Source organism: Pleuronectes platessa, chromosome 4 (genome assembly GCF_947347685.1).
Source record: "Pleuronectes platessa chromosome 4, fPlePla1.1, whole genome shotgun sequence".
NCBI classification, from domain to species: Eukaryota; Metazoa; Chordata; class Actinopteri; order Pleuronectiformes; family Pleuronectidae; genus Pleuronectes; species Pleuronectes platessa.
Genome location: NC_070629.1, coordinates 19,630,793 through 19,656,338, shown reverse-complemented (window position 1 = coordinate 19,656,338; position 25,546 = coordinate 19,630,793). Strand labels below are relative to the sequence as shown.

The following is a 25,546-nucleotide window of genomic DNA, read 5'->3' as shown; positions in this document are numbered from 1 at the left end:
CCCCCTGTCTCTCTTCCTCTCCCCCTCCCTCTCTGGCACATACACACACACACACATACACACACACACACACACACACACACACTCTCAGGGGGGAGAGGCAGTGTGTGAGTGGCGGATCCTGTGGTGTGGAGTGCACTGAAGAGAGGAGAAGAGAGGAGCGGAGCGGCAGTCTCTACCATGCCAGTGCAGGGAGAAAGGCTGGAGCGCTGTCTCTCTCTCTGTCTCTGGAGCCGGAGTCCTCTGCTGCTGCTGGGACTGTTCTCTCTTCACGCACATGCACACGGTGAGTCCCTGCAAACTTTTCTCCCCTCTGCCGCTGCTGCCCTCCACCATGATGCTGTTTTCTTTTCATGTTGCTGTGCTGTGAAGTTGCTCTAATGTTTTCATTTCTTTAGAACGTCATATCCCCGGGGTTTTCTTCTTCTGTCTCCTTCCTACAAGTGGCGCTGGGGTTTTATTCTCTCTAGTCTTACTCGTACAGTTTAAGGTTGAGGTTGAAGTGTGCCCTGCTGTGCGGCGTCTGTAGTTTGCAACTCGTGATGACGGTCAGGTTTAGGAATCGGCTCCGAAACGCAGCAACTGATGTGAACATGGTCCCAAACATAAACATGCATGTGGCTGTTTTACATCAGGGAATCACACATGTTTTCTGTTGCATGCCTGCAGTGATATGCATTCAATTTTGCATATTTATTTCTATTCATTACTGTTTTACAATTGACAATTTATAGACATTTAGTGGGTGCAGCTGTGGAATTGATTATTAGAATATTATCTATTTACTGTATATTGTGTTTTTCCTTTTTATATTGATTAGTTGAGTTGCCAACAAACTATCACAAGCTTTCCTACAGAAGGTATCTGAAGAATATTTGTCTGATAAATCAGTATTTCAGTGCTTATGTGACCCTGTTTTTTTTACATCCACGCTCATTTTGAAGGGCCGTGGTTGCTGTGACACACGGCTGCATATCTTCAGTCACGGTGCACTCGCCCTCAAACAGACGTATATCGTGGTGGAGCGACACTGTGACCGTTAGCAGCATCAGCCTCTTTTCTCTGTGACCATGTTTGGAGTGTGATTGGCGAGGTGTTAAGAGAGAGAACGTGTCCGGTTTATTGCTCTGTTATGTTTGGTGTCGTGAGGTGTGTCATTAAGGTTCCACCCAGCTTCTGTTCTGATGTTTCTCCTGCATATACGCTTAACCGTGGTAAGGTAGATTATAATCAAAGCTAATGGTTCAAAAAAGTCAATATTGCGTAGGCTGTGAAGTTGTATTTTGAAGTTGTTCCTCTGGGTGAAGGTGTTTACACATATTTCTCCACAGTCTCTTTATTGTTGGTCTATTTAAAGTCATTGGAGATTGTTTCAGCTGGGCTCCCTGAAGTTAAGCCAGCAATGTCTCATACCTCATACTCAGTGTGTTATGTGGCCGGTCGTGCTGTGACCTCTGGCGGCCTGTCACCCCCACTTTCTCGTCCATCTTTCCTGTCATTGTCACCAGTCGAGTTGGCTTTCCTATGGAATCCATGCTGGGCTTCCCCCTCCTTTTGCCTCAGGCTGCATTCACAAACTAAAAAGTGTATAGCCTTTTTAGTTTTATGATGCTTCACACATGCTATTTATTCACATGGTGTCCAGATTACTGCAGTCTAATTATTTTGTAAATACGATGGCTGTGTTTTAGTTTAAATTGTGGGGTTGTGTTTAGATCTGGACAGAGGAAGAAATTGGGACTTTTGGTACCAACAGTTATTTTTGCTTCTTGATTGGGTCATGACGTGTCCTTCTCCTATTCACCGGACTATTATCGACATTTTCCTGAAGAGAACCAAATGGCATAAGCCTCATCCACCAGTGGTTAAATAACCTATCACCAGTGTTCTAGAACTGTATTTAGTAATTGTTCCAACTCGTCTTGGTTAAAACAAAGACAGACTTTTCTCCATTGTTTTAAAATCAAAACACATTAATTTGGATGTAGCCTCACTTTCTTTGCTAACAGAGTTATATCATTGAAGCCACACTTTGAAAGGACTATCCGTCATTCTGAAAACCATGAACATTGGATCATTTGCATCGCACACATGTGTACACATGGACGCAAACATGAGAATTGCCCGAATGTTTCAAATTCATGGAAACAGTGAGTGCTCTGTCCGAGAAGCTGCAGAACAGCTGCCACTGAAGAAGACGTTTGTAAAATCGGACATAAAGTTGGATCTTTACCAACATATTTTCTTGTTTGTGGTATTTTCCCAGTAAGCTGTTCTCACGTTCATTCGCTTAATATCAAGTTGATATAGTAATGAAAGTTAATTATTGTTTCAACTTCCCTTTATGCTTTACATTGCTGCATTAACCAACCGGTGCTTTTGGGACATAGATCAAATCTATATTACATATTTGTGATGAGGTGATGGGATGTAATCTTTCAATCCGATTACAAAAAATACTAATACCAGTATAGTATTGATGCCGCAGCTGTAGGTTACATATGCCAGATCTGGGATGAATCCCACTGAAACATATGAGGACAAATTTCTTAGGCTTCACCCTAATAAATTCCTGCCAGCCGGACTTTAACTTTTATTACCAAATCTTTATGGGTTAAAAAAGAAAAATGCTTGATAAAGTTTGAATGCTTTACTTTTTACTTCACTGGATAAATGTACATCCACAACATTCCCAGTCTCCATATTAACAAACCTGGGATGAGCAAAATAGTTTAAACATTTGAAAAAAAAACATTTACATTTTTTTAAATCCTCAATCTAGTCAAATGAGTTGTGTTCAAAGGGAGCAGTTCCAAACTGTTAAAACTGTATTCAAATTGAAATCCCCCCAAGGCCTGTTAGAAACATCCTCATTCATTGGTTGACACATAGATGATTGATTGGACCAGCAACAGCCTCATTCATTGGCTGACACGCGGATGATTGATTGTCCTGGCATCAGATTCAACGGTGACTCAACAGGCAAATATTTGTTTTCTGAAAAAAAAAAAGATGGTGCAGGTAGAGACAGAGATTTGAGATGTATTCATTTATTGGAAGATCTGTATCTCACTTTGCTTTATCTGCATTTTACTTATTGTCACACACTCTAAATATCCTTAACAACACGTGGTTGCTTGATGTATTGAATGAAAGTCTGGAGCTGGTGTTAGTGTATTCTGGTCCTATAGCCACAGGCGAACTAGACGTATTGATTTAAGCTGTTGACGGCTACAGTGTTGTGTCTGCATGATGCTCATAGTTTGCCCTGCGGCACGTCTTGGCCATTGTCTCCGCAGCAAAAGAGTGAAGGACTATGCGTTCATTATTTTTCAAGGTGAAACGAGAGCGTAGGGAATGCACACACTTCTGCACGCTGTTTAAATCACACAAACATGCACACACACAAACACGCATGCACGGATCGTCTCTGACCTTCCACCTACGCCAGGCTGCAGCCTTCACAGTGAGTTCTGGGAAGTGAGGAGTGAGCGTGATAGCTTACATTTCATTGTCCTTGGTGGAAATAAGCACGGCTGTATCGGTTTTCACAGTCAAAGCTCCACCAGTTGCTTTGCTTTTGTCACTGGCTGCTAATGAGACTCTGTTGCTCCCTGTAGGATTTTGTTTTAACAATAAAACACCTACACGTTGTTTAGCCCAAATTAATCCCCTTGCACAGCCGTTGTTTGACAGTGGGCTCTAAAAGTACCGGGAATTAGCCGCACCATTTGCTTTTTAATTTGATCTGTTTTTGTTTTTCACACAGAAGTTGTAGTTGTTGGCAAAATACGAGCTGTATCCTTGTGTGTGTGTGTGTGTGTGTGTGTGTGTGTGTCACCGAACACCTGCTGCGGGATTTCAGGTTTCAGTGCATTTATGTTTTAAGGACAATATTCCTTAAAACTCTACCCACAGTGCAAAAGGGAAGACTGAATGTAGACAAGTCAGGCTGCATGATCTGTCATTTGCATTTCACATCACCCACTGTGACATGGACGCATCACCTCAGACATATTCACATTAATCCATTTAGACTCAAACCGCGAGGGTTCATCGGGGAACTTTTCTCTCAGGAAGTCGATGAATAAACTCTCATCCTCCTGAAGAGCTGGTGGAGACATTTCTGAATAAAAAACACTTTAGCGTAAAGAAAAGCCGAAAGCATGCTCGCTCGCTCACTCCACCAAACGGCTCGTCGTGCCTTCTGCTCGTCAGTCTCTTAGCTTCCTGACAGGATGTGTTGAGTTCCCTTTCTGGAAACTGACACCTCATTAGAACTACACGGATCTTCTGCCTGTAAAGACGAACCAGAGCGGTAAGATGCTGCTGCCGGTAGATGAAAAACAAATCGCTGCTGTCCTGAAGTAAACTCGCACCTTTAGACTTGGACTTCTTTTGTATGTGCTGTGTTACACCTTTTGTCCCGGCCACAGAACATATCTTATATGTGAGTGTGTGTAAACAGGTGAAGGTTAACAAGTCCAGGGAGACCAGAGAGGCTAATGTGGTGGATATAGGGGTTTACTGACATATATAGGAGTCGCTGATATGCCAAGCTCGACTTGGCTCTTATTGTTGAAAAACACAGAAAAAACAAAATCATAAAATGACCTTTGAAAGGTGGAAGGTCAAGGGAAGTGAGGAGAGTTTGGGACTGAGGGGTATTACATCCTGTAATGGATACAGATCCAGTAACTTCTATCCCAGTCAGATTACCGGTTTGGCTCTGACTTCTTAAGACACAGCTGGAGCGGGGGGGGAACTTGTGTGTGCGTGTGATTGTGTATGTGAATTTTTGTGCCCTTTTGCAGCCATTTTTAATCCATGTATTTTATGGCGTGCTTGAACTAAAACATTACAACAGGAACTACACATTTTTGGGTGTATTGATCAGCGTTTCACACGGTGCGTCAGGAAAGCCTGAGTCTCAGCAAAACATTTTACCTGAATGATTTACCTGAACAGAAATGCAACACTGTTCAGTTAACATTAATGAGCCGAAGACACGTTCACTTATCCCGCAGCCACACTGCTTTATTGTCATTAGTTTTATCGTTGCACATAAAACTTGATCTTAAACAGAAGAAGTTGTTGTGAAGCAAAGTACTGACACTCCTTGTGTGTCTGTGTCTCTGTGTGTGTGTGTGTGTGTGTGTGTGTGTGTGTGTGCGTGTGTGTGCGTCTGGTGCCCCGAGAGCTCCGGCAAGTAACACTGTACAACACAATGCAGTGATGGACAGATAACAGGTGAGGCAGAACAGAGCAGTCCAAAGCTGGCTGGTCCAAGGCACAGTGCTCTGGGACTAGGAGAGCTTAGGGTTTTCCATGCACCCCCTGCCCCCCCTCTACATGCACACACGCACACACACACACACACACACACACACACACACACACACACACTCACTCACCTTCATAACTTTTAGCTTTAGTGTGTAAACCTAGGAAAAATTGTATCATCATCATCCACTTTAAACGTGGCAGTGAAAAGTGATTAAATTCACAGGCTGTAATTTAAGGTAATTTGTGGCTGTCAGGATGTCCACTTTTAACCAAATGGCTTCTCAATAGAGACGATCATCGTACGCTATGATAGGTGCCTAATGGGCGTCCAGATTGTTGTGTGTGTGTGTGTGTGTGTGTGTGTGTGTGTGTTTGTGTGTGCGTATGAGAGAGAGAGGTTCTAACTGACAGCGTGTTTGTCCAGAGAGATAGTATAAAGGAGGCCTGGAGCAAGTGATGGGTGATATGTGACTTAGTTAATGGGAAGCTAATCACACAGCGGAGACAGTGGGACGCATTCAACTGTAAACACACACACGCTCAGATACATTAATATCCTCGCAGCATACATGCGTTCACACAGTACTGTACACACACGGACACACATACAGACTGTAAATGGATGGAAAGTGAGTGTTTAAGCCGGGGGAGATGACTGAGACGCCACAGACCAGAACTCTGGGAAATAAACACATGGCAGCTGTAATGTTAACACCATCAACCCTCCCTCGACACAAAACACACACACACAAACTACACACGCACACACAGCAACAATCTCCACTCCCACGGATACACAGCGAGGCACTCACCTACACTCAAGCAGATTCGCCTGTTTGTCAGATGTCTCAAATTCAGATTTTGTTCATTTATCATTTTGACCAAGCAGTCGTTGTCAGTGGCTCTTAGTTCTGCGTGACCATGTGTGTGTGTGTGTGTGTGTGTGTGTGTGTGTTTTTGGCGGGGTGGGGGGGGGGGTCCTTAGCTGACAAAGACTGTTCTGATTGCCCCTCTCGGATATTTCAATGTGTCCTGAAAGAGAAATCATAGTTTCTGGTATCTTAATACACACTCCTTATTGTTGGGTGTTTTTCCAAAAGTTAGACCACAGTATCCATGTTGAATACCTTTATTCACTATTGGAGATGAATGGAAATGGTGGCAGGCTAAAATGTCCTTCAAAGTCCTCAGGTCATTGGAAATCTAGAAGATAATCAAAGGCAGCTCAACCTGTTATTTGGTTTAACGGACTTTACTCGTCTTAAAGGAGGCGTTGTGTTTTATTGATGGTTTCAATCTGGAAACAAAAACAGAAACACTTGCATTATAATCTACCAAGGTTAATGCAGCAAACAAGTTGTTACACTTTCAATATGTCGTCCTGCTTCTTATCAGCCTGTGATTTACACTGGAAACAGCTTGACCTGGGTTTCTGTGAACCAGCAGTTAGAACAAACTGGTATCTGTATCATCGGGGACATTCACTGTAATCCAGCTATGTGTTGCCCAAACTTTATTGGTTTTAATTTATTTGTTTTGGGGGGAAATTCCAAACTCAGCTTCTAAATGTAGTTATTTTGGACTCGGGGACAGGAGCTATATTGAGATTTGTAACTTTTGGTCAAGATGACATAAACATCCTCTTCAGTTCCAGTTTTTCTCATCTCCCTTCTGTGAACTGTGCTTGTTCTTTAGGTCTGTGGTTTACAGTGTATTAAGAATTGTGTCACTTGAAGTATTTATTTAAGGAAATCACGCAGGAAACGGGTGTTTTAAGTGGGGACATTTCTCAGCCCGAGAAAAACCCAAGTGTATTTGATATGATGTTGTTTTTAGATTGTACCACTCACGAAAATGTGAGAAATGGCACAGACTTAGAAGAGTAAAAAAGGAACTGGTTTGTCTTGAACAGATCCCTACTTGTTTCTAACTTTTACAAACTCACTGAATAGACACTGCACATACAATCTCACAGCTGCTTTGTAATATGATGGTGTCTCCAAGTTGTTTTACTCTCACTTATCTCTCCGGTCTTTGTGTGTTTTTTATTTCTCCACGTTGGTGACGTGTCGTAGCTTGAGGTATTCTTTTCTTCGGCTTGAACACGTTATCTCAGGGACGCCTGGTTAGATTAGATTTTGATCAAAGGTCAAGGTCAAGGTCACTGTCACCACACTTCCAGGCATCCATCTGTCCATATACATGTCTGTATGAACATCCCGCTCAAGAATGCCACATGGGAAAATCATTACATCTCACTCAAACATCCACTTGTATAAATGAAAGGAAATTTATATATGGACCATTAAAAGTGTTTAATAGTAGAAGCCACATCCACACGCACACATTCATACAGTGATATGATACGCTGCACCTTTTTTTTGTCACACGCGCTCTGTCGGCCCACTTGTCAGTATCTTACCCAAGGACACCTCGGAATGCAGAAGGATTCCGAGGTGCTGGGGATCAAACCACCGACCATCTGGTTAGTACATCACCTGTTCTTCTTCCTGAGCACTTGGACTTTTTAGATTTGTTAGTCTAAGGACAGGGTGACTGGGACCTCAAACAAGAACTTCTTGGGCCATAACCCAAACATTCATATGTTGATCTTGTCAACTCACCTAATACCTTTAATTAAATTCCAGACAAGTCTTCACTGTTTATATTATATAAGTCTTGACAGATATGGAACTGAAACATTGATTCTAGTGGTTCATGTCTCACTCTGACACATTGTACATGACAAACGTATACACAGACACACCAACATGTCATCATGGGACTAGACTTCACTCCCCCTGGCTCCGGCAGCAGAGGATTACATCTCCCAAAAATGCAAAGTGTCTCCGCTATGCTGTGATTCTCCTTTAGCTTGTGAACGTCTGTGCTTCGAGTCGCTCCACGTGAGGACGTCTCAACTTGAGTTGCTATATTTTCCATGGCCAACTGTGAACTGCGTGTCTATTGTTTATCAGTTTAAAGGAATGAATTTTGCATACCACCACCATGATGGAACAATGAATCACATGATGATGAGGGAATAGCTTATCCAATACGGTATAAATAGCTGCCAACTTTGAATGGATTGTATGGTTGTGTGTATATTGTATCCCAACGCTGCCAATTACTCTACGTTATGTGTAATCTGTGATAAAACTGACTTTTGTTGTATTATTATGAATGTACACAAGTCATCTTTGGCTTTTCAAATGAGAGTGCCGGGTTGGTAATACATATGCATCAGGTGACGAACGGAGTACTTGTTAATTTATTATTGATTTGTTTGTGAGACGTTCAATTTACAATACAAGGAAATCATTAATATATTCAAAAGACACAAGGCATCATCTTTGCCAGTTTGCATTCAAAGCCACATGTCGAAGGCTGTGGATTTATCGTCTGATTTGTGGTTAGGTAGAGATTGTTTAGACGAGCGCTCTGACGGTGGATGACTGACTCCAAGAAACGGTTGGAAATGATTGGTAAAAGTTCATCAATCCATCTTTGATACCAGTAATTGCCACAGTCGCCGATGGTGCATGTGTTAGCTTGTAGATATTGGAGAGTATTGGATTATGTTTGTGCCATAGCCAATCAAATTTAATGAACCCAGAGAGGCGAGGAGAAAGAAATCCAAAAAAACTGCTTATTAAAATCTGCTACACATCTGTCTTGTTGACTGGGCCAACAAAAATGCTGCCTATAAAACCAACCGGTTTCTGAGACACACTTTCCTTCTTGTCATCTACTGATTGTATATGTATTGACTAATTCTCATACTTATTATTGACTCTTTTTGTAAAGGTTTGTGTCTGTGTGTTGGCCCTGTATCTGAGCATGTTCTGTTGCAGTATAGGGTGTTTGTTGAAGACGACACTGACACATTGATATTGGTCCCGGCGCTGCTCATGCGGTGTGGCTCTGTGTGCTTGTGCACATGGTCCAGCATTCCTTTGTGATATACACATTTGTCTGATGGAAGAAAAGAGCAGCTGCTTTAAGGGATTTGTAGAAGATGCTTCTTTAGTTGCTTCATTTGTCTTCCAGAGCAGCTATTTGAGAAGAGATGAAGGAGAAGGTTCTTCATCTTCTTAACATGCATGACATTTGAATCAGATAGTTTTATCCAGTTAGATATTCTCAATGATACATTTGGATTTCTAGTGTCCAAATGTTTTTAAGTGTTTATTAGATAGATGATATAGCTAAAAGGTTCCATAACGTTTTTTGGCACTATGGCCTTTATTGTAGAGCAGATTATAAAAGAGAAAGACATGCAGCAAAGGGACTAACAAAACATGCAGCCCTTCTAAATGTGTTTTTGGGCCTTTTTGGGGGGGAGGACAGTGAGCAAGTTGTGAAGGGGGGAACACATGTAGCACAGGGCGGGTCAGAATCGAACCTGTGCCACTACAGGTGAAGAATAGCCTCGATGGGGAGGCAGCTCTACCAGGTGAGCTATAAGCCTTACTTTGCCCAACGCCTGGCATCTGTGGCTCTCATTTCTACCATTGAGATAAATCAGCTTAATGTGATAGTCAGAACAAAGTTCACGAGCCAAATTTAAACCAGTAGCATCGGAATTACCGACAGTGCACAGCCCAGTGATGCAGTGGGATGCCTGGTGTGTGTGTGTGAATTGATGTGTTGATGTTTTGTGACACAGATGGCTGTGAGAAAGAGCAAAGGAGCTTTTGATGAAGAGACCAGCTGGTGTCCTTTCTCCCTTTTCTTTGCCTTGCTATCTCACACCTCCTTCAAGGACCATTTCATCATTTCCTTGTATTCCGAAGGGAACAGTGAGGGCCTTCACTCACCCCCATGAACGGACACACACAAACACACACACACACACACACACACACACACACACACACACACACACACACACACACAGGTCGCAGCATACAGCTGGCAGATGACAGCTGTATAACCAGAGAGTGGCACTGGCTCATTACTGCATCATTCATCAGTGTGACATAATGGAGGAATGTTTGACGAGCTGTTGATGATGCTGTTGTGTTGGAGGATAGAAAACGCTGAATGCAGCTCCAAAGCTTCACTCATCAACATTCTCACTAGTTATTGTGATTCTTTTTGCTGAAGAGAACCTCATTAGAGCCACATGACATCACTTCCTTGTTCTGTGATTGGCTAGTTGCAGGTCGGTCTCAATCCTGGTTGTAGTTTGTTGGATAGCTATGGCACCATTTAGTTTCTCACAGGACTTTTGATTGATTGATTTGAATTCAGTTGGAAGTTGCTCCATTCACCCCCCCCCCCCCCGCTACACTCTACGCTCACTTGAAGCATATACATATACCTACTTGTTCCTTTATGAAATATTGATCTGGTAAACAGAGATCACATTTCCTTCCTAAGTGTTTGTGATCAGTCATGACTCGAATACCAACTGTGAAGGCAAATCGTACAAACACAACAGCAGCTCCACCTTTTTTTTCTCGTCCGTAGTATTTGCTGTAAGTACGCAACCAGCTGCTTTTCCGACACGCACACACTCGTGTGGACAGAGATAATTGAGTTCTAAAATTAAAATGTATTTTATTATACATGTTGCCTTATGAGAGTGCCTCAATGAAGAAGAAGGAAACTTTGCGGTGTTAAAATGGATGGAGGAAAACAGCAGAGTGAGGTTCCCTTTGACGAGCAAAAGGAGTAATTGGGCATGACCTCTTCCTGCCCTCGACTTCGCCAATGTATACAACTTGAACCATAAGAGTGTGTGTTTATGAGCTGGAGACTGAGAGAGAACCATTTTTTTTCTCGGATCCCAGTGTCAATAAGTAGAACCGCTTCATCCAACTTTGATTCAAAGTGTAAGGGAAAGTGTCTGATCCTCAAATATTAGTACCACAATAATAATGTAGTAGAATAAAGTTTTCTATTCTTTAAAATAGTTGATAAATACTTTGAAGAAACTTTTAAGATAAGGCAAACGGCAAGGGAGTGATTATTGTCACAGTGACAGAAGTTTAGCCAAAGAGGGGCAGCCTTTGCTTCCCAGCATCCAGCCTCCAGATCCCATACGGGGGTTCATTAAGACATTCCTGCACATGTGGGATGGTTCGGCTCTTCTCAGCAGTGACAGGAAGAAGAACACGGAGATAAGACCAGGCACCGAAAGTACGTAGAAGTGGAGCGAGCGAGCGAGAGAGCCACAAACTTAAGAGATGCAGAGAGAGAGAAAGAGACGGAGACGGAGGGAGCGGGAGAAAGAAAAAAAGAAACCATTCACCTTTCATGTTTCTTTGGTTGTACAGACAGCACTGTCAAACACCAGGAAGATGAACAACTACTTAGAGGGGAGACGGGGGAGACGGGGGGGAAGGAGGGGGAGCGGCGCTGTCAAATGAGTGCGTCTTAAGTGGAAAGGGGAGGCGGGCGGTGTTTACATGGGCTCGGTGAAAGGGCTTTTCTGGTAGGCCTTGTTTGACATGGCCGGGATAATTAATGAACATCTTCGCTCTCTTGCTGTTGCCCTCTGTCGGTCCATCTTCCTCTCAGTGTCCCCTCCTCATCTTTCTATCTCACGCAGGACATCGCTCTGCCTCACTGCTCTCCCCTCGGACTACCTGCATATCGGTCGTTCTCTTTCTTCTTTTTCAACGTTCAGTTTGTACAAAGCTGCATCTGTTGAAAAGAGGCCTTCGATTTTTTTTGGGGTGGGGGGGTTGAGTGAGGCCGCGGTTGTTAATTGCGTGTTGACAGTGGCCCCTATATCCTGCCATCAAGTCTGAAAAAGCCTATAGGGGAGACCTGAAAGCTCAGGCTGGTGTCTGAAAGGTCATTTTAGGGAAAGAGCTTGAAACAATTATAGTGTCTATGGAGAGCCGGGGAAGTCGGGAACAAATCGTCCTTGAAGCTTGTTTTGATGTTAGTGGACTTTAGGTTTGAGCTGCAGCCCTATTGGTCAGTGCAGTTTTTTGTTTACGTGTGCCTCCCTTACACCAGCCAGACCTCAGGAGCAACATCTTCTTATAAATCACACCTTTGGAATATTTTGTATTTATTATGACTGAAATTTATAAAATTGAATGATGTTAGATTCGTGATCCGGATCTGCAGCCAAAATAAATTCCTTCCACCAAGTTTTGAGGCAGTCCATCCTGTTGTTTTTGTGTCTTTAAGAAACTGTTTATGACAAGGTATAGGCTACATTTTTTTCAACAGTAAGAATGTATGTAGTTTTATCTTCTAAATTTCAAGTTGTCTAAAAATCAACAGTCTCTGTATCCAAAGTATTTTAGTAGTCAAACAAAAACAGAAGAAAGCCATTAAGATAAAGAATTGTGATGCTGGATCATGATTATGAGACTGAGATATAGGCCACAGGAAAGAGAGAGAGAGAGAGATTGAGTGAGGAGAAGATAAGTCTCACTGTGTTTGAATGATGCAGCTTCTTTGATTATAAATCAAGTTTCAGAAAAATAGGGTCATATGATTAATGTTAATTTTATAGCATAGTATTTAAATATACTGGAAATAGGCAGATTAATGGAATTGTAGAGCTACTGCTACACATCCACATATTTACACCAAAAACACAGATTCACATAATTCTATAATACATATTTTATACACACACACACACACACACACACACACACACACACACACACACACACACACACACACACACACACACACACGCACACACACACATTTACCAACCATCAATTAATTTAACAGTCTCCACAAGTTGATGGTGTTCTCCCTGTTTCCTACTCTAGCTCTCTAACACACTCACACACAGCAGTAGGCAGGGATCCCAGGTGTAGGACGGATGTGAAAAGCTTTGTGTTTTGTCAACAGAACAGCAGCACCTCACATGACAGCCCTCTGCACTCGTGTCGGGAGGGCAGGCCGAGGGGAGTGGAAGCTGAGAAGGGGAAAAACGGGTGGGGCGAAGAAAAGATTGGGAGGTCGTGAGAAAGAAAGAGAGGAAAGAGAGGAAACAAATGTAGTGTTTGAATAGCGGAAGAAAAGGCTATGCTCTTTGCATTGTTGTGAGGGTTCTATGTAGGATAAGGGCAGAGAGGGGCACAGTAAAGAGATAGAATGGAGAAGAAAGAGGAAGGAAACGAGTGAAACAAAGTGAGGGAGAGGGATGGAGGGAGGGAGGGGTGGAGAGTGAGGGTGGAAAAGGCCACTGGTCTCTGCCCCGTCCCCTCTGTGCGCTGCTAAACTGCCCACCAGTTCCCCGCAGCTCTGTCACTTCTCATTTGTTAATCCCCTGTTCTTCTCCCCCTCCTACTCTTCCTCGCTCCCTTTCTCTCAAATCGGTCAGTTGTTAATGTGACCCCTTTAAACCCCTCCGTCCTCCTCTCGCAGCTTTGTCAACACATCTCGGTGCAGAGACACATTTAGAAAGGGAAACGCTCGATGGAAAGTAACTAGAATAGCTTATGTAACTGTATATTATGAAATCTATGCACCTATCTTGTAAATGTTTTTGTTTTGACGATGGGGAACTACTCTAACTATGAGGAAAGGAAAACATAATGACACTTTTGTCTCACACTGACGAGCTTTGTGCTAGAAAACCAATGTTAACTCCCATCAGAGTTCTTTTTAATTGACCCTGCAAATCCAGGCTCATCATGAATGAGATAAATAAGATGGACCACGTCATCTATTCGACAGCATTTGCTGCTATTAACACAAAGGAGAACGTCAAAGCTTTGGATCAGAATTTAATTGGAAAGCTTCAGCATTTGAGTCTCAGCGTTAGTTTTACCTTTTCTTTCTTTGAGCTTTTGGCAACTTTTTGTTTCCTGAATGTCATGAAACACGAGTTCAACACTGACAACAAAGCACAGGAATGATTAGTGACAGAGAAATATACAGAGAGAGGGGGGGGTTAAACCACATGTGTGCACGTTACTGGCTTGTGTGTAGAAATGCACGTGTGTGTGTGTGTGTGTGTGTGTGTGTGTGTGTGTGTGTGTGTGTGTGTGTGTGTGTGTGTGTGTGTGTGTGTGTGTGTGTGTGTGTGTGTGTGTGTGTGTGTGTGTGTGTGTGTGTGTGTGTGTGTGTGTGTGTGTGTGTGTGTGTGTGTGTGTGCATTTGTGAGCGTTAAGCGTTCTTCCCCAGAGGAAGTGCTTTGATGTTTTGTGAAAGACAGCTGAGCTCAGATGAAAGAGAAGATACCACCCATTATCTTACGTTTGACTGACAGCAGCATAACCACCCTGAAAATACACAGCACATTTCCAAGTTTCCATCTCTTCCAGTGTGGTGTTCTAAGCGGATCCTGTACTTTAGTCTTCCTTACTTCTTATTGAGTGTGTTACCAGAGTCTCACTGTTCCCTTAGAACTTCTAAGTTTTCATTCATGCTGGAGTCAATAATCTTAAAGAAAGACTTTTTATTGTTGAACACGTTTGAAGACGAAACACCTCCTGCCATTCTTAAACAACAGCCCACTTGTGATGCCATTCAAACGAGGCTTATGTGATGTTCCAAAACAAAATAATCTACACAACAAAATACAGATAATAAAACTGTCTCTGTTTACATGGACAACAGTGATCTGACTGTTGGCCTTATTCTGACATGATTATGGTGTTTATGTTCTATGTTGCCAATAAAATATTCCATTTATATTCCTGTTTACGTGTTACAGACTCATTGAGTCCTGCTGCTTGTTTACACTCAAACCTATGGCATGTGTGATGAAACAGTCGGTAAGTGCAATGCATTTCGCAAAATGCTTAGAGTACATTGAAAAATAGATGGTAATGATTGATTTAAATATTTATTACAATTTTCCAAAATTAAGAATTATAGATTTTGACCATGGATGAACAGTAGTGCAGTATTTTTTATTAAACAATTGTAGTCAACTCCTTAGACAATGATTCATCCAAAGTTGAAGCTGAAACTCAAGTATTTCCAGACAAATGCTGGGTTCCATTAGTCATTATAAGGATATGACTAGCATACATGTGTGGCTGAACACATCTTGTTAAGGTCATAATCCAGGATCAGCAATGATGACATCTCACACGCTTTGGATTTCATGCTTCACACATTTTTAAAGAAGACTAAATGCAGAAACGCCTCTGTCTCTTGCTGCACTAAAGGGTTATTCCACTTCTATTACCCCATTAGGTAGCCTTAAAGTAAATGCATGAGACAAGGACAGTAGTTGGAAGTTTACACATTTGGACCAAGCAACACACGTCCATTTCTAAGATTGAGCGAAATGTATTCTATAAAAGAGTTAGTAGCTCAAGATGAACAGTTTCAGACTCAAATTAAAACCAGATGCACTTATCATGCTTTCATTTCCTAAGGAGTTTATATCAATCGATTAGGCTTCGTACATAACTTTCACTGTGAGGACAGTTGACGTTTGCAGAGAGAATCTAAAGTGTATGATTGTTTCATACATTGTCAGCGCGCCCTTGCACACACTGCCTGTTGTGTTTATTGATTTCCAGTCTTTGTGAGAGGCATCCACTGAGCTGGAGAGCGAGATGTTGAAAGAGGAGTCGGAGAACAGATTCTGTATCTGCTAGTAGTTTGTTTTTTTTCCAGAGAGGAAGGACTCGTGCTTGCTTTGGAAGATCGCCGCTCGCAGCTGTTGAGCATCTGGTCTCAATGATCACGCTGGAATGAATGAAAATCTTAAAAGCCATGAAGAAAAGCTACTTCCGTGAGCCTTCTTTTTTCTCTCCCTCAAGTGACAAACAGGTGCCCTTTTGAAATAGGATAACAGGGGAGTACAACAGCTCCGTTCTAGTTCTGGGGAGCTGTATCGGTTGTGAGCGTAGAAAAAACATCTGCTGTGAGGGAATTCATTTCACCGTATCAGGTGTTGGAGCGGAGTTTCTTTTTTCTGTCTATATGTTTCATATTTGTCTCCAGTTTTCCCTGTGACTTTTATATTTATTTAGTTTTATACACGTTTTTATTATTATTCAATGGAGCCGATGTCCGTTTCACTGCAGTAAGTTAGATTATGTTTCTGCTCAGTCAGCCAGCTCATGTGGGATGGATTTATGATGGTAATATGGAGTTAGATATTTGCCATCTTGGCTCTAACCTCGTCACACCCTGCGAGCATACGCTGGAGCAGCAGAGACTGGGAAGTAGAGATATTAAACTTCTGCCCCAGGGGAACTCGCAGACCTACAGGTGCATGCTGATGGAGTCTGGGCTCACGGAGCAAACTACGAACAGCAGAAGCTGCGGCAGAATTACAGCATTGATCCGTGATAATTCAACTGCCAAAGAACACAAGAGATTGACAACTATCACGTTGCATCACAACCTCAACTAGAAGGGCACTCGGTGGAGAGCATATCTTTGTCAAGGCCCAACAGTTAAACTCACTGGATACAGATTTTTATTTGGATCAGATTTCACCAACCCATTAATATCAGCTTCCTAAACATTCCTGGTTATCTTCATCAGGATCCACAAATTGTTCTGAGAAATCAAGGCAAATGTTGGAAACGCAGATTATCGCAATCCTTCCACCAGGTTCACAGTAATTCTTCCTGTAGTTTTTGTGTGATCCTATTTTTTCGTTAGCCGAACGAAAACATCAAGTCCTAGGCGGAGAAAATCTCACAAACATCGGACAGAACACAAAAAATACACTGGCTCACATGTAAGAGCAACTGAAGTTTGCTCATGTGTGCTGTGTGACAGTGGAGAGTCCACAGAGTGGGGTCAGTGTATCGATAGACTAACAGCAAAGGGTGTGGTGGATATATTGGTATCAAGTAAAGTCGATCAATCAACCAAACTTGAAATATCTGCTTGAACAAGCTCAGTGTGTTAGAACATGTCTCCCCCCCCCCAACCCCCCGATGGTTTACAGTATCTCCTTTCTCAATCAAACTTTTAGTTTGAGCTTCAAATCTAATGAAACACCTCCACCTCACTGTGTTACTGCAATCCCTTCCAGATATCCTCAGTTCTTTGATGAAAGCAATGTTGGCACATGAGATCCTCCAGCTAAATTCCCCCTGTTTTCTCCTCCTTTGTGCTTTGCAGGCAACATATTGGACGGTATGCTGCTAAGAGACTCCGGTAGGGAGGGGCTGGAGAGAGGGAAGGACCTGAGTGGCAGCACAGCGCCTGCTCTGTCCCCCCCACTGCTGTGGTGTCACTGCTACCACCACTGCCCAGAAGACTCCACCAACAACACGTGCAGGTAGGGAGAGCCGAGGGAGTCAGGCACATACAGATTTAAAGCATTTCCTGCAGGCATGCTGTACATATTCCAATCATGCAAACGTTTTTATATTGAATTAAAGCCATTTTATTACGGCGTCATCAAGATGTTATTCATACCACATGATTGATGAAGGATTCGTTGCTCTAAATGAGCTGTAGATCATGTCTCTAATCTTATCAGTTGCAAAAGTGAATACATGGCTACTCGTTATAACATTATTACCATGTACAAGCTTTATAGTGTCTTAGAGGATGAAGCAATATCTCAAATGATTGTTTTAAAAAGTTTGATTATATTGTTGCTGGTATTGCAACATTGCCTCATCTGGAGATATGCTAGTATCTAAGTAGTATTCCCAAGTCTAATCTAAATCCATCCATGCATCGTCATTTTCTACAACACACTCACTCACAGTCTCACAGTATTACAGCCATTCAGTAGATGCCTGTTTGGTTAATGCATCCACAGACAGTTGATGATATAAGCAGCAGTTCTTACTGTAGCTGAACCTTGTTTTCCAGGACCGATGGCTACTGTTTCACCATGGTGGAGGAGGAGGGAGGGGTGCCGGTCCAGACTGCAGGCTGCCTGGGGCTCGTCGGGTCCGAGTTTCAGTGTCGGGTAAGTTTGGTGATGACGTGTTTTACAACCTGTTTTCCTTTGTATCTTCTATCTCAGACATTTGCTAAAAATAATTCCTTAATTTAGATGACAACTAGATTAAATCCGAGGTGACAAGTGGAGGAGATTCAAGGCCATTAACAAGGTGAACAAAACCTCATTTGTCCACTTTAGAAACATAGCGAAGGTTCGGCCATTTCTAAATCAGACAGATGCAGAGAAGCTGATTCATGCTTTGACTTCAAGCCAAACAGATTACTGTAACATTTCTCTTTGCTTCAGCCTGTAACCAGATCTCGCAATTGCCTGCTCTGATATGATTTATCATTTTCTTTCTTTTAAGTTTTTATGCATTTGTTTTAATACAACTTTATTTCCTTCATTCTTTTTGATGTCATTTTAACATGTGTTCCTCATTTTTCTTACATTTTAACATTTAACGTTTTTAGTTTATTGATATTGTATGTAAAGCACTTTGAGTTGCATTTATTGTATGAAAGGTGCTATTCAAATAATACTTTTCTATTGTTTTTAGAATTATTGTAATTTTTTTAAATAAATAATAATTTAATATTTGATTTAACTCATTCTTAATTTTTTTTCTAATTCATATTTGTTAGTCTTAAGATTATACAAAACATTGTTTAAAAGTAAGTTAGACCTTCAGTGATTTATCATAAATCTGAATGTTTTCCAATATTATGACGTGCAATCATCTAATGTTTTGGCAGTTGAATATTTAATCACTTGTCAATCAACTGATCAATAACCCTTTTAGCCATTAATGAACATAACTCGTCTGTCTTGCAGGACACATGGAACCTGCGTCAGAGGAGATCGCTGGAGTGCTGCACGGACCAAGATTACTGCAACAGGAACCTGCATCCTACTCTGCCACCGCTCAAGCCACCGCGTAAGTTTATCTACTCTCATCCCTTCGACACCCAATGAAACTCTAGAGCGGGTTGTAAAGAGCCGCCTGTCCTCTAGCTGCCAGGTGACAGTGACAGCGTGCGGTGACAGCGATATAGACAGGGGCCAAGCACTGTGACCGATGGTGTTACGGCACACGGGATTCAGATGTGGCGATATGGTGACAATGTCAGAGTCAAAGACCTCTGACGTGGAGGAGACAGGGAGTTACTGTCAAACTGTCCTGCTTCGCCGAGGCTTCTGGGTGTCGAGAGAATACTGAGCGCTCCGCTGGGCACAACACTATACTCCATGTGCGCAAGTTTTTTTTTGTGTGTATTTGAGAGATAGTAAGATTAGATTCCCAGTGAAGTCACAAGCCCCAGCAGGCACTGAGGGCAGAGTCATCAATCTGAAACCCTATCATGGGGGATCAGGAAGAGAATTCATCGACTAGGCTGTGGGCTTCTTCTCACCGTCGACTGGGGCCTTGAGGGAGAAGAGAGTGTGCCGAAGGAAAATGAAAAATTGATGAGTGAAATATGATTTGTACTTGATTTACTGTACGCAGCTTCTTCAAGTGACTTGTGAGGATGACTGATTTCTCTATATGATTTCTCTCCATGACCTCACTGCCAGGGATGTTGTAGGTTCTGATTTGTATTGTAATTTTTTTACTTTAAATAAATTTTTCAGCTCAAGTTTTCTGAGCAGAAACCGATCCCATGCATTTCTCTTGAAAATGTCCAGTTGCTGCACATTTATCACATTATAGTGGTTGTCTGGAAAAGCAGCATTTCGTCTCCTCTGTTCCATGTGTATTTTTTCTCACCCCTCTCTTTCCCCTCTCTTTCTCCCCCTCCCTTTCTCCCCCTCTCCAGTCTATGTCGATGGAAAGATCCACCACATGGCCTTGTTGATCTCAGTCACTGTTTGCAGCATCATACTGGGCGTCATTATTGTCTTCTGCTACTTCAGGTAATTACTTCTATTTAACAGAGTTTACAGCAGTTGTTTCTATTACACACTGTAACACACAGTTAATGCTTTTATACGAAGGTGTTCTGAATGATGCTGTTTTGCAGGTATAAGCGGCAGGAGTCTCGTCCTCGCTACAGCATCGGCCTGGAGCAGGATGAGACCTACATCCCCCCCGGAGAGTCTCTGAAGGACCTGATAGAGCAGTCTCAGAGCTCTGGCTCGGGCTCAGGCCTCCCTCTGTTGGTGAGATACCCGCATTGCAGCTGAGCACCTGTTCAATCCAGTAGATGCTCCACGGATACACAATATAAACACACATCATGGTATCGCTACTGGTTAGGTTGTATCACATGTGCTGAGATGAGCACTTTGAATGTTATTCTTACAAGTAAGAGAACTATTAGTAAAAGCTACTTTGCCAAGAATGAATCAAAATACAAATTTCTGGTTTTGCTGGCCAGCTCCTGTATCCATTTAAAACCATACCTCAGGGATTTTCATTTTACAACATGAGGAGGTAGTGGTTATGAAATAAAAAAATTACAGCAATACTTTAGAATATAATGATGCTGTGATATCCCACTAAACCAAAGCTGGACAGGATCAGCAGCTGCTCTGGTTTTGCGTGGCTAGGTCAGCAGTTAGCAGACATCTGGAGAGTCCAGGGTTCCAGGGGGTCTTCTAATTGGACAGTTTGACTTCTGATTTAAATGGGTAATGTGCTGATTGGCTAGTCAGCTGAAGAGCAAAGAAAGGGTCAGATATGTGTTTGTGTTATAAGCTTGTAACTTCAGGGAATTTGAGTTTTCACTTTCCGAAACGTCACTGTTGAAAATATTCAAATATGCACACATTTGAAGTACACGTACAAAATATTTCTACAGTAAAATAACAATTTTTCTACACATATTCCTTCACTTTTTATGTACACAATATTTATATTGCTACAAACTTTATTAACACTCGTACATAATATTTGTGCTGTCACAAAACTTTTTCACAGGTATCTACAAAACCTTTTTGTACAAATTCTTTGTACAGCTACAAAATGATTTTAAATATTTTCAAAATATTTTTACGGGTACTATTTATTTTATTGCACATGTACAACATATGAGTGCACAAAATAAAATTCACCCTAATGTGATCCCATCTTTTTCGTCCTCCTCAGGTCCAGAGAACAATAGCCAAGCAGATCCAGATGGTGAAGCAGATCGGCAAGGGGAGGTATGGAGAGGTGTGGATGGGCCGGTGGAGGGGAGAGAAGGTGGCGGTCAAAGTCTTCTTCACCACCGAAGAGGCCAGTTGGTTCAGAGAGACTGAAATCTACCAGACCGTCTTAATGAGACATGAGAACATACTGGGTACGGCTCTCTTCATTTTCACTTCAGCCACCACCATCTGGTTTAATTATACGACAATACTCTTTGTCATCATAATAATAAAAAAATAACTCACTAACAATCCTAATTTATGTACCACGGCAAATTAAATGGTGCACATCAACAAACTGAACCGACACCTGAGTAATTAAACGCCACAAGATGCATAATAATCACGTAGTGGGCCAAAGATCATCTGCAAGTAAACTAGAAAGACAGACTAGATGCTGCTGTGCATAATGCTGTTGTGTTGTAAATGTATTCATATCCATTATGAGTTGATGCTTTGGCTTCCTAAAAAGATTACACTGAAAAATAGATTTGAGCTGCTTTTATTGTATCAACGCTACTATACAAATAAAACTTTACATTTTAATAATAATTTAATTGATGATTTAACTTATTCTTAATTTTTTTTCATAATATATATTTTTTTGAATTTTATTAAATTACCTATTCACTGATTTTATGTCTCATAAGCATTAGTCTCAATTGCAGAGCACTGTTTGTTGAATGCACACAAGCGAAAAATATGTCTTTAACTTTTTTTATATATTACATTTTTGCACTAAATATCAAATTTTAGGTTTGGTCTTGTAGTTTGCACAAGTGAACTATTTCAAACTTTCCCATCCCATTGATAACACGAGTGCTTTACATGACAAAATGTTCAGCTCTATAATTAAAATAATTTTTTGACGCGAAAACAAAGTTACGACAGTTTAGCTCATAGGGCATGAAGACTCCTTTACCTGATAAAATTCCTTTTCCCCTCTCTACCCCCCCCCCATTCACAGGTTTTATAGCTGCAGACATTAAAGGCACCGGCTCCTGGACCCAGCTCTACCTGATCACAGACTACCACGAAAACGGCTCTTTGTACGACTACCTCAAATCCACCACCCTCGACAACAAAGCCATGCTGCGGCTGGCCTACTCGTCTGTGTCGGGACTGTGTCACCTCCACACGGAGATCTTCGGCACCAAGGGAAAACCCGCCATCGCTCACAGGGATCTGAAGAGTAAGAACATACTGGTGAAAAGAAACGGGACCTGCTGCATAGCTGATCTGGGACTGGCGGTCAAGTTCATCAGGTGAGTGTCTCGGGGACGTCTGCTGCTCTGTCGCATGATTTCAGAAAGCTCTTGATTTAATGTCGTGCAGAATTTCAGTATTTAAAACTTATATTATTTCAAAGGCTTCAGTGATGTTCACAGTTAATTGGTCTTTAATTTAACATGGTTTTCTTTCATCTGTGACTTTGCAGTGACACCAATGAGGTAGACATCCCCCCCAACACCAGAGTCGGCACAAAGCGCTACATGCCTCCAGAGGTTCTGGACGAGACTTTGAACAGGAGTCACTTTCAGTCGTACATCATGGCCGACATGTACAGCTTTGGGCTCATTCTCTGGGAGATCGCTCGGCGTTGTATCTCAGGAGGTCAGTGCAGGGAATTTACTTTTTATGCTTTCCTTCTTTCAGAGAAACCGGAAAAAATACTTGTCTGATTTGAATGCTGTATGGATTTTAAAAACATTGTTAAATCTTATTGTAGGGATCCTTGAGGAGTACCAGTTGCCGTATCATGAGTCAGTTCCTACCGACCCTTCATATGAAGACATGAGGGAGGTGGTCTGCATCAAGAGACTACGACCGTCCTTTCCTAATCGATGGACCAGCGATGAGGTAAAATAATCTACAATCACTGACTAGAGCTCATACCTCCACCAAGGCCCGACAGTTCCCTTCAATTCATTCAGGCTGAACCAAAATACACACACTCATGGATATTAGTCTCCTAAATTTGTATGATTTAAAAAAAAAAAATGAAGATCACAAAACAAGATCTCACAATATTAATGATCCATGACATAAATTTCACATCCCTCCACCAAGTCTTCTGGAAATCCGTTCAGTAGTTTTTGCGTAATCCTGCTGACTAACAAACAAACAAACAAACCACCAAAACACAGGTTCCTTGGCGGAGGTAAATATGTCAATGTGTTCATAGAATGAATAACATTGGTAACATGAATCTGTATCTGTGCAGTGTTTGAGACAGATGGGGAAGCTGATGACAGAAAGCTGGGCCCACAACCCGGCCTCCCGCCTCACAGCGCTGCGGGTCAAAAAGACACTTGCCAAGATGTCAGAGTCACAGGATATCAAGCTGTGAGCCGCCGCTGCCAGGCGTGTGTTTACACACATAGAAAGGGCACTAACAATCACACTGGCACAGGCCGCACAAACTTTCTTTTTTTGTTTGTTTCTGGGAAACGGAGGCAGAACAGGAAGCAACAAGGTCACTGTGGAGATCACAGGATCACAGCCTTTGAGTCCAGATGCCCAGAACCCTGCAACACAAGTCCCATTAAAAAAAAAGAAAAACAGATAAAAAAGATTACAGGACGACAGAGGTTTATTAAAACAATCTGGTCTCACATGGCCCTGTTCCGTCCACCAGAGGAGACGAGGCGATCTCCTTTCCCACTAGTGAGGACTCCTGCTACAGGCTCCTGTTCACATGCTCTGAAGGCCTCGGAGAGAACGTGTGACTTGGCACTGTAGCTGCAGAGATAGGCAAACAACAGGCTACTGACCAGCGAGTGGAATAATGTATCACTGCTTTCTGTGAAAGCTACCCTACCTGTAGATGAAGGTCTGATTGACAGAACTGAAGGGATGTACTTGAAGGCAACCTGTCACTGCAGCACCACACCTCCTTTCAAAACACTCACCCCCGCTCCTGGATTCATAATTTGGAGTAAAACACATTTCGTCACTCTTTAATTGACAGCTTTTAAAAAAATGACTGACACAATATGACAGAAAATAAAAATAAGAAAAAAGGTATTTTGAGGCTTTAAAAGTTTTGTTTACGCTGGTACCTGTTTGTAGACACTGAAGAAAAGCTGTACCTGTATTTTTGAGTTGTGATGGTCTATGAAAGTTGTTAAAAAGTGTATTTTTCATGTTAAATTCAAATTCTTTATGTGAAAAAATAAATAAAATGTGTAAGTCCAACTAAGTGGTGGATTGAGGCTCTGCTGGCCTCTGTGTTTCCTTACCCTCAAAAAGACCTGGAGGGAGGGCAGCATGCTCACGTGTGATTCAGAGAAGTAGAACGGGGCCCCCTGTTGACCGCCCACCACAATTACAGGATGGGAAATCTGAAACCTGTACACGTCTTGCTTGATGATGTAGTGATCTATTTTAGATGTGTGGAATTGTGACTGTGTTAGTTTAGGGGTAACCACAATCTGTTTATCATGACGGAACGCCATCATTCAGTCATTCTCAACCTCCTGGCCAGGCCGAGTGGATTCTAGGCACCTGGAGCAGAAGTCAACAGTTAAAGACACGTCATTGTTAATTGATTGAAAAACCGACAGGTCCCAAAAAAAACTAAACACCAAGCTGTCGTCAAACTATCACACGATCAGAATTCTCCTGACCACCAGAGGGCCTCGTTCATGTGCATTAAAGCTCATGTCAAACCGATTCACCAAAATAAAACGTTTTCAGGGGAAGTAAAATGGAACTTGAGTCATTCAAGAAATCCATCACTTCACGTTTTTCAGGCGAGTGTCTCTATTATTCAAATTAACATTTTACCAGGGGGCTGGCAGGAAAAGGTCCGCAAAATATCAGACATTTGGGATATCACATAAAGCCGCTCTGGAAAATGTCTGGAAAATGTTTGGATTAAAGTGTGCGTCTGAAAGCAGCTGTATTTGCAGATCGGTAGCTGGAAGTTTAACTAACCTCACAGCCTCTTTATTGACCACCTGTAGAGATAAATCTGGACCTTTCATTACTTTACCAGACTGTTATATTCCGCACGTCCCTTAAAAGAAACAACACATTTTTTGTGTCAGTGGTCCATTTGTAAAATCCTCTGGAAACTTCCTTTGAGACGTCGATGCAATTTCTTTTTTTGGTATCCGCTGACAGAAACCACGCCGTGCTCGTCACCATCGGAGGATTGTGTGTGACCGATTTGTTGTGATATAAATGCCCTTTCTGTCCTCTCGGGTGTTGTGCCTTATTTAATCAGTACCTGCTGTAGTCTGTGAGAGAAAGTGCTGTTTTTATTCAGTTAAAAAAGGTTGAACATTCCCACAATAAAGTGTTTCACTCATC

General features: G+C 42.0%; 1 protein-coding gene across 1 annotated transcript; it reads left to right on the top strand.

Moving 5' to 3' along the window:
• The first annotated feature begins 98 nt into the window (after window positions 1-98).
• On the top strand, window positions 99-25,546 carry bmpr1ba (bone morphogenetic protein receptor, type IBa). Its single transcript, XM_053421810.1, has 11 exons — window positions 99-286; window positions 17,320-17,479; window positions 18,025-18,124; window positions 18,935-19,037; window positions 19,918-20,014; window positions 20,122-20,260; window positions 21,189-21,381; window positions 22,197-22,494; window positions 22,668-22,843; window positions 22,959-23,089; window positions 23,454-25,546. The coding sequence occupies exons 1-11, from the start codon at window positions 181-183 to the stop codon at window positions 23,577-23,579; spliced, it is 1,629 nt and encodes a 542-aa protein (XP_053277785.1). The 5' UTR covers window positions 99-180; the 3' UTR covers window positions 23,580-25,546.

What these genes read in the sequence shown, in the direction of transcription:
- bmpr1ba (XM_053421810.1), top strand. Translation starts at nt 181, where the DNA reads ATGCCAGTGCAGGGAGAAAGGCTGGAGCGCTGTCTCTCTCTCTGTCTC. An exon ending in TCGGCGTTGTATCTCAGGAG is followed by an intron (nt 22,844 to 22,958) that starts GTCAGTGCAGGG and finishes ATCTTATTGTAG; the next exon opens with GGATCCTTGAGGAGTACCAG. An exon ending in ATCGATGGACCAGCGATGAG is followed by an intron (nt 23,090 to 23,453) that starts GTAAAATAATCT and finishes GTATCTGTGCAG; the next exon opens with TGTTTGAGACAGATGGGGAA.